This window comes from Drosophila navojoa, chromosome 3 (genome assembly GCF_054131105.1).
Source record: "Drosophila navojoa isolate 15081-1374.11 chromosome 3, UAZ_NAV_1.0, whole genome shotgun sequence".
Lineage (NCBI taxonomy): Eukaryota > Metazoa > Arthropoda > Insecta > Diptera > Drosophilidae > Drosophila > Drosophila navojoa.
Window position 1 is genome coordinate 27,182,089 of NC_142891.1, and position 9,736 is coordinate 27,191,824.

Here is a 9,736-nt window from a genome sequence, read left to right on the forward strand (position 1 = left end):
TTTACAAAATGGGGGCGAAGGGGGTGTGGTATCCAAACTCTGTTGATTACAAAATGTTTGTATTCATCATATGTACATATATACACATTAAATCTGAAGCTTCCAGGTCTAATAATGTTCAAATGAGGCTGAAAAAACAAATTCAATTTTTCGATTATTTTCGATAAAAATGTTATTGGATGATTTATCGAAAAAAAATAAGATAAACTCGTACTGCGTATGGTATACACGAGTATGCTCGCCAAATTTCAGCACTCATAGAGACGGACGGACGGACAGACAGACAGAGCTATGTACATATGTATATCAACTCAGCTCGTCGTCCCGATCAAGAATATATATATATATACTTTATGGCGTCTGCGATAATTCCTTCTGCCCGTTACATATTTTTACACAAAACCAGTATACCCTGATTCCCCATTTTCAATGGCTTCAGGGTATAAAAACAGTTCTGTCAGGGCAAATAGTTCCCTTGGCGCAGCGAGTTACGATGGCCGTCCACTTCTAAAACGATTTGAACTCTCTAAGTTCTTGTGCCTCCACCGAGGCACACTTGAACACAGCTAGTACATACGCTGTCCTCCCGCGACAACGGGACTTTTGCAACCTACCAAACATAATCGACCATTACAGCGACTCGCGAAACACAAAATAGCAAAGCCATAGGCATGAACATGCTGCACTCTAAATAATCTAACAAGTTCACCATTCATGCTGCGCTCGTATCAGACCAAAACAATCACCATGCTCTGTCATGGAAGTCGCATTCTTTGTTCAAGGGAATAGAACACAACACGCACACATACATACGACGGCCTGCAGAAAGGGAAATAGGGAAGCGCCAAAGTATTAATACTACTAAACCATATGTATGTACATACATACATGCATAACCATGTACAGTGGGCCATAAAAGTACATATTCTAAGAGCTTTAACTTTTTTTAACACAGCTAATAGCCATGTATGTACATACAGTATGTATGTAAGTATGTATGTATGTACATATGTATGTTGTATGGTGTCTTTTAACAATAAATGTACACACATAGATATGTACGTATACACATGTATTTGTTTGTGTGTTCATATGTACATATGTACATACATATCATATATACATATGTACATTGCTTTATTTATTTATTACTTATACTTAAAAATATGTACATACAATGTACATACATACATACATACAGTTGGCAAAAAAAAAGTTTAGGTACACTCCTTAAATCAACATTCATTGTTCAAAATACCCTTTAACTTACATATACGACAATCAATGAATTAAGATTAGTGACGGCCATTATTATTTAGAACAAGATAATGACCCGGAACGCACCTCTTATCCCAGAGGGAGTGGCTTTTATATAACACAAAGCAATTACATACTCCGCCACAGTCTCCAGACCTCAATGCAATTGAGCAGATTCCCTAAATTCAGTTTTGAGCTCCGATAGGGTTAAAATCACCGAAAATCACACCAAACCCTTAGTGCGAAGTATGCGTCGTCGACTGCTTACAGCAATTGCTGTAAAAGGCGATCGATCCTACTAAATATTTATAGTTTTTTTTTTTTTTGAAGTGTACCTAAGCTCTTTTGACATATTTTTCTTGTTTTTTTTTTACATATTATTTTGTCTAAGTCAACTGTACATTCATTTAAATAAGTTAAAGATAATGTTTTTATGTGGACAAATATACATATGTATAATTTAAAAGATCGCATCAACACTTTCGTTTATTTTAATGCAGTTAAGTTGAAAAATCGTTGTGTACCTATTCTTTTTTTTGCCGAATAGAAGAAACAGTGAAGAAACTAAACATACATACATACAAATATATGTATGTACATACATCAACATCTGTTCTTCGTTTACATAGTTGCTGATTGGTATAAGCCCAATTTTAATGGTTAATTGGTGAGTTTTTGCTTTTTATTTTGCTTCTCATTTCAATGCAGCTGTTAATGTATTAAAAAAAATATGTATATGTATGTACATATGTAGACATACAAGCACGCAATTTACACATCTTTGTGCATACATATCCATACATACATACATACATACATACAAATGTATGTACATAGTATGTAGACTGGGCAAAAAGACAGAAATTTGTTCCAAGGCCAAAAATCTGCAGATGAGCGACCACCACATGCTTCGATTTACTCGGCTCCGTTACTTCAGGCTCGGACAGTGAAAATGTGCTGTTATACCACCATCAAACGACAGTGTCTTTTAACAGTGCATGTACATACATACATACATATGTATGTATGTATGTATGAACTTAGCTTTGTCCATTATTTACATTTATTGTAATATACAGTCACGAACTAAATTATTGGCACATTAAGTTTTTTAACTTTAAAGCATTTGTTATTTTATTACCTGAATAGAATAGGAAATATTTTATATACTAACAAAAAAAAAGTATTGTACATACATATGTATGTATGCACTTTTTTTTTAAATTTATACATACATACACACATACATACATATCTACATACCAATTCGTCAAAAGTACTTTAAATATGTATGTATGTTATTTTGATTTTTAAGTATTTTAACATATTTTATTAAAGATATACATAAATACATATGTATGTATGTATGTATGTATGTATGTACATACATATGTCCATACAAAACAGCCGATAATTGTGCATGGTTGCCAGTTACAATAAGATATGTACATACAATGTACATGCGTATGTTTGTATGCATGCACTGTTAAAAGACACTATCGTTAGATGTGTATGTTTCATGCCTAGTATACATACATATGTATGTGTGCATGTACGTACATACACGCAACTTATACAAGTTTGCGTGCTTGTATGTACATATGTATGTAAATACATTTAAGTCATTAACAGTTACATTAGAATCATAGGGAAAAGAAAATGCAAAAAATTATCAATCACCCATTCAATTTAAGCTTATTCGAATCAGGAATTAAGAGGGCAGATGACTGTGAGTAGATCGTGATGATTTCACGCTAATCCAACTACTAACTTCAACGTAACGTTTAGTTTCTTATTCAAAATGCATTAACTGCCATCGATGCTGCATAGCATCGATATAAAATATTCTCAAAAATTTTCAAAGTAATTTAGGTCTTAGAAATGATGAATAATCATTTAAACTACATACATACATAGTATGTACATCTGTACATATGTTTGTATGTATTGATAATTGTGCATGCTGTAAATAACATTTAAATTTGACATGTTAACAGACGACCGAAGAGACTTCGGCGAAAGATTAACCGAAGCTCGAAGGTTCTTGGTTTGCAAATTTTCTTTATTTGTGTTTAGGCTCCTGAAGTGTAAGGATGGATAATTTACCAGCCAACTCGGGACGTTCACGTGGACGTGGACGTGGTACTAAGAGTAATGAAGATTTGAAGTGTGGACCGGCGCCCAAGCTGGTATGTCGAAAAAAAAAATAATAATAATAATAATAGATATATAAATAATAATAGATAATTAATAATAGATTGAATTTAAATTATTATTTAACTGTGAAGGTTTTAATTCACGTATGTAAGTTATGTGAATAAATCCCTGTAAATAAAAGTTGTGAAATTCTTTTTTCATCCGCTGGAATGCATTGTCCCTGTAATAAAAGTTGTGAAATTCTTTTTTCATCTGCTGGAATGCATTATATACATACATATGTATATCATTTTTCTATTTTTTACGGAGATTCAAGGTCTTTTTCTCGGCGCAACTGTGTTAGTGCAATCATAAGCCAGCTTCTGTCGCAGTTAATGTGTATTAGTGTGTGTGTATTTGTTCATTTGTTCGTAATGAATTTAAAAGAAGTGTGAAAGAATGTGTGGTACGCGAAACGCACGTAAGAAACGACGTCAAAATATAACGGAAGTTTGCTGGTTACTTTTTTGTGTGTGTTGGTATTCACTGTTCTCATGCGCGCGTTGCTTACGATTTTAGCTTTTATAGCTTTTTATACCCTGAACCGTCTGTCCACACAAATTTTTAAGCGTTTCTGTTAAAAATTTTGGCAGCTAGACTTTGACATTTATTTTTTTGCACGAGCGGGTTGAATATGTTTAAAAAATTCGATAACTATTTATTTTATCGATGAAAAACTAATTAAAAATTATTTATGCAATTAAATCTCCATCTTTAGAGCTAGATTCCAGTGTGGCGAACCTAGCCTATTTCAGGCTATTTTATTTTCATATACATATGTACGTATACATATATGTATGTATGTATATTGTAGAATATACATATGTATGTATTTAAATGAAATCGATATACATGTTTTATGAGCAATGTGTTTTTCGCGGCATACAACGGCAAATACCAATATAATCGGCATTTGTTATTTTCGTTTTTTTTTAGTGTGTTTGATATTGTATCCAACAGAATTGGCAATTAAATAAAAAAAAAAAAAACCAACTTGTTCTTAATTTTAGTTAAGGTAGTCCAATTACAAATAAAAATGTATTAATCAATTAATATTCTATAGTAAGCGGCTCATTTGTGCGCGCATGTGTATGTTTTTGTGCGCGTGCGTGCATGTTCGTGTGTGTGTGTGTGAATGTACTGTTTTTTTTGGGTAAGCAAAAAAGGCGCCACGAATGATTGAAGTTAATCCGTTCCTTGAAGGGTTCAGGGGTTAAGAGGAACAGTGTCGACAGTAGTTTAATTGTTATTCAAATATATATGGAATGTGAATCATCTGAATTTTATTATGCAAAATTTGTATTCAAACATATGTATGTATGTATTTATTTGTATTCTACATACACTTTAGGGTCAACCAGTGGATCAACCATTGCGCACTACGTCCGAGTCGAGTGGTCAGCAAGATGACATCCGAAAAGCAAAACTGTGCTCAGAGGGCGCTGAGGGTAAAGTCATCTATTTGAGATATTACAAAAAAATACAATAAAATTTATTCATTTTTAATAAAGCAGGTGATGCTCGTGGCTCGGTTCGGGGCCGTCGCATACTATCAGACGTGGTTCGCTCCCGACCAAAAGGGCTGGTCACCAAATGTGGCTTTACTGGCCGCAAAATCACTGTACAAACCAATTACTATAAGGTGAAGAAGCCACTTAACTGGACCATCTATCAATATCGTGTAGACTTTGTCCCAGACGTGGATAATACCAGACTGCGTCGTGGTCTGTTGAGTGAGCATCGTCAGGTTCTTGGCGGCTACATATTCGACGGGACAATCTTGTTTTGTATTACCCAGTTTAAGAAAATTCCCAACTCACCCTATGTATTGGAGCTGCTGACTAAAAGTCGTGGCGGTGAAAATATACTTATCAAGATCAAGCATGTGGGCACCGTGGAAGCGGCAGACAATCAGCAATTTCAAGTGCTCAATCTTATCCTAAGACGTGCCATGGAGGGTCTTCAGCTACAACTTGTATCACGCAACTTTTTTGATCCCCAAGCAAAGGTAATACTTATTTGTTAACTATATTTGTGCATATCAGTATTTCTTAGTAATTTACTTCCCGTAATCTAATAGAATAATAGGTAATCTAGTCTGAATCCATAGAAGCTGTCTGTTAAAAGTGGTTATATTGTCTTTTGAACTCATTGAAAATCAGAAATCACGGTTTAAAATTTATCTGTCCATAGTACTTTTTGATGGATTTCTTGTGTATACATAGAAATATTCAAATTTTTTAATGCCAGCTTGTTTGCATGGTTCGGGGGATCTCCTAGTCGAGCGGTCTCGACTAGAGCACATAGTTGGTGTACTCAATTTTAATCTGAATCTGATCTTTAATGCTCCATTCAAAAGATTCCCTTGGATAGATTCCGGGTCGAATTGTGGCCCGGCTATACAACTTCCATTCGCCAACACGAATCGGACATTCTCTTGTGCACTGAGATCGCCCACAAGGTGATGAGAACTGATAGCTTGTATCAAGTTCTATCGAAAGTTATTTGCGAAAGCGAGGACTATCAAGCGGCCTTCAGGCGTGAAGTGATTGGTAAATTAAATTGATCTAAATACTATCTAAGATAATATGAATTGTAATAATAATTTTGCAACAGGTGTGATTGTCTTAACTGATTACAACAATAAAACCTATCGCGTGGATGATGTGGATTTTCAATCCTCACCAGTGTCGAAATTCAATACCAAGGAGGGAGATATTTCTTATGTAGAATACTACAAGAAGGTAAGTGTAACTTTATTATGCTTCAAATAATAAACATATAGTTTAGTTTTTTTTTTTTTTTCTATATAGCGCTATAACATCATAATTCGCGATCATAAGCAACCGCTTTTGGTGTCTCATCCCACCGAGAAGAATATTCGTGGTGGTGTTAATCAATTGATAATGTTGATACCGGAACTGGCACGCGCTACAGGGCTAACTGATGAGATGCGTTCAAACTTTCAGTAATTCAATATTTTTGGGTGTAATTATAACATTCTAAATCGTATTATTTCTAGATTAATGAAAGCCATGGGAGAGCATACGCGCCTCACGCCCAATCGTCGCATAGATCGGTTGCGCGTCTTTAATCAACGCTTGCAAGAGTCTAAGCAGAGCGTTGAGGTGCTGAAGTCCTGGAACATTGAGTTGGACAAGTCTTTGGTCGAAATACCCGGACGCGTTTTGCCCTCAGAAAAAATTGTGTTTGGCAATCAGAAGCGTTATTTGTGCGATGCACGCGCTGATTGGACATTCGAGTTTCGCAGTAACTCTATGTTCTCGCATATAGACATCAAGCGCTGGTATGTAATAACGCTTCGTCGTAACCTCCGGGAGACTCAGGAGTTTGTAAAACTATGCATCCGTGCAGCAGCCGGCATGAAAATGCATATTTCTGAGCCAAGATAGTACGTAACAAACCCAAGCATAATAAGTAAAGTCAAGTGAATTAACAGTTTGTACCTATTGTACAGCGAGGAAATATCAGACGATCGTAATAACAACTATTCGCAGGCGATTGACAACGCCGTCGCTCGGGATCCACAGATTATTATGGTGGTTCTGAAGACCAACAACGAGGAGAGGTAAGCTCCTAGCCGTATAACAGTTAATTGCAAATACTATAATCATTTGCATTTGTATGTAAACAGGTATAGCTGCGTCAAGAAGCGCACTTGTGTCGATCGTCCGGTGCCCTCGCAAGTAGTCACACTTCGCACGATTGCACCGCGCCCCGAGCGATCAAGTGGTCTGATGTCGGTTGCTACGAAGGTTGTTATCCAAATGAATGCCAAGCTAATGGGCGCTCCGTGGATGATTGAACTGCCGGTTCGTGGCTTGATGACTGTTGGCTTCGATGTCTGCCACTCGTCGAAGAATAAGAACAAATCGTATGGTGCTCTGGTAGCCACCATGGACATGAAGTCATCTACTCGATACTATTCTTCGGTTAGCGAGCATATAAAGGGGCAGGAGCTGTCCGATCAAATGTCCTTGAAAATGGCGTGTGCCCTAAAGGCATACCGCGAGCACCATGGCGCCCTACCAGAGCGCATATTATTCTTCCGTGATGGCGTCGGCGATGGGCAGTTGTACCAAGTGGTTAACACGGAGGTAAACTTTTTAAAAAGTCAGCTCGATCAGATCTACAAGTCCGCAGGAAAGGAGGAAGGTTGTCGCATGGCTTTTATTGTCGTGACTAAACGTATCAATACACGCTACTTCGTTAATATGCGTAATCCGGAACCAGGAACTGTCATAGACGACATTATAACTCTGCCGGAACGATATGATTTCTTTTTGGTGTCACAGTCAGTACACCAGGGTACAGTTTCTCCGACAAGCTATAATGTTATTCAAGACAACATGGGATTGAGTGCGGACAAGCTGCAAATGCTGACATATAAGATGACTCACATGTACTACAACTGGTCGGGCACCTGCCGTGTACCGGCCGTCTGTCAATATGCTCATAAGCTGGCTTTTCTAGTTTCTGAAAGTATTCATCGCACTCCGTCGTCTGGATTGGAGAATCAACTATACTTTTTGTAATAATAATACTTTGACTAAGAACATTTACTTAAAACATCTTGACTGTCCCGGAGATGACATGTGGCACTACACGCAGCTTTAGTTTCTACTACATATATTTATTTTTTATCTTAGACATAGAATATTCATGTGAAATAGTTGACAAAGTTCGGACTAAATTGGAAAGACCGGAAAATGTTTGAGTACAATTGGAAGAACGCTTCACGTTGTCGACCTATTTCCTTGGACAATTTATTCCACACTGATTTGTATTGAAATGGATGCACATTTAAATAAACTTGAATTCCAATATACCTGTCTTAGCAAATTACTGTAGTCTACTTTTGTGCAGCTTGGAGACACATTGTCAACACGAAGTTTTTTTTTTTTAAATAATTTCAACTACAAAATGTAGGTTGTAAAGTTTACATCAGCGCTTTCATTTATTAATTAAAACTTCCAATTGAAGCACAATGCGGATTTCATTAGGATTCTACCTTCACAACGGTCGTCTTCTCAGACACGTACAGACCGTCCAAGAACTTACGAATATCCTTGTTTTTAACGGTGGTCGATTGTTGGATGAGTGCCGCGGAGCCGGAGACAGCCTCGATGTCGTTGCCTTCAACGATGAGCTCATCCTTTTGGGCCGTTGAGTTGACAACCGTCACGCCGGGAGCCATCACGACACGACGGATGTACTTCTCACCCAAGAAGTTACGGATCTCAATAACTGTGTTCTGCTCGGAGGTAACGCAGTTAATAGGGAAATGAGCGTACACAGCACGCATTTTGTACTGGAAGCCGAATGTCACTCCTAAAATTAAGAATATAACACATTACAAATTGTTATCCAACCATTCCAATTAATATTCGCTTACCCTTGATCATGTTCTCAATGTGGCTGCACACTGTACGCACGGCAGCGAGCTCCTTCTTTGTGCCGAACCATTTCTCGACTTTCAGGGTGCGTTTGTCCGACATGTACATGTCCAGAGCCAGATGCTTGAAGCTACGCTTCAGGGTGCCTCTGGCGCCAGTGATTGTGACCACACGCGCCTTCACGGAGGCTTTAATATCCTTGGGGATCTTGACACACTGATTCGAGTTGATCGTTCGCATTTTGGCGACACTGCAAAATGGTAAACAAATATTTGAATGAGAATCAATTGTACCAGTACTTAAATTCACACATTTATAGAATTCTCAGTGAACATAGATTTGTCTGACATGTTTGCATGTGTATATTCAGCAAATCATTCACTTCTAATTGCGCTACGCGTAAACAAAACATTGCAATTAGCTAGGTCTCATTATGAATTCATGTATCGCATTTGTGGTCAAATATATACGTAATTAACAAAATAATTCATTTGTCACTCGTTTAACACACTTAGCGAATGTCTGAGCATATCCATTTCGTTGATGCTTTAAAATTCATTTTGTACACAATTTCTTAAGAAACTTACACACTGCAGACCGACCGGAAAGAGGCTGGAAAAAGAAAGGAAATATTTGACGTTTCATTTGGGGCTGCCGTATCGGAAAAACAATGAGGGAAATATTGAGGGAAATTATTTGATGCTGCCAACCTAATTGAATTACAGTGTTGATACGAACAGCTGATATGTAAACTTTCTGTATTATCACTGCTATTTCATTTGTTAACAGCTGTTGATATTTTATGGATTGCAAGTAGTGATATATTTTGTATAGGAATTTAAGCGAAAATATGGCATTATTTTTCT

The 9,736-nt window shown here is 37.0% G+C and overlaps 2 protein-coding genes across 3 annotated transcripts; one reads left to right on the plus strand and one right to left on the minus strand.

Moving 5' to 3' along the window:
* The first annotated feature begins 3,304 nt into the window (after positions 1–3,304).
* aub (piwi like RNA-mediated gene silencing protein aubergine) lies at positions 3,305–9,120 on the plus strand. Its single transcript, XM_030384150.2, has 9 exons — positions 3,305–3,446; positions 4,805–4,901; positions 4,968–5,461; positions 5,813–6,005; positions 6,070–6,197; positions 6,267–6,421; positions 6,476–6,865; positions 6,932–7,042; positions 7,109–9,120. The coding sequence occupies exons 1-9, from the start codon at positions 3,351–3,353 to the stop codon at positions 8,007–8,009; spliced, it is 2,565 nt and encodes an 854-aa protein (XP_030240010.1). The 5' UTR covers positions 3,305–3,350; the 3' UTR covers positions 8,010–9,120.
* Positions 8,401–9,608, minus strand: RpL9 (ribosomal protein L9). Of its 2 annotated transcripts, XM_018098596.2 has the most exons (3): positions 9,458–9,608; positions 8,870–9,120; positions 8,401–8,805 (listed from the first exon to the last, which is right to left on the minus strand). In XM_018098596.2, exons 2-3 carry the CDS (start codon positions 9,108–9,110, stop codon positions 8,474–8,476), a joined length of 573 nt encoding a protein of 190 aa, XP_017954085.1. In that variant the 5' UTR covers positions 9,111–9,120; positions 9,458–9,608; the 3' UTR covers positions 8,401–8,473. The 2 variants fall into 2 exon arrangements, with proteins under 2 accessions (XP_017954085.1, XP_089114413.1); XM_089258287.1 differs by lacking the exon at positions 9,458–9,608.
* Positions 9,609–9,736: the final 128 nt, after the last annotated feature.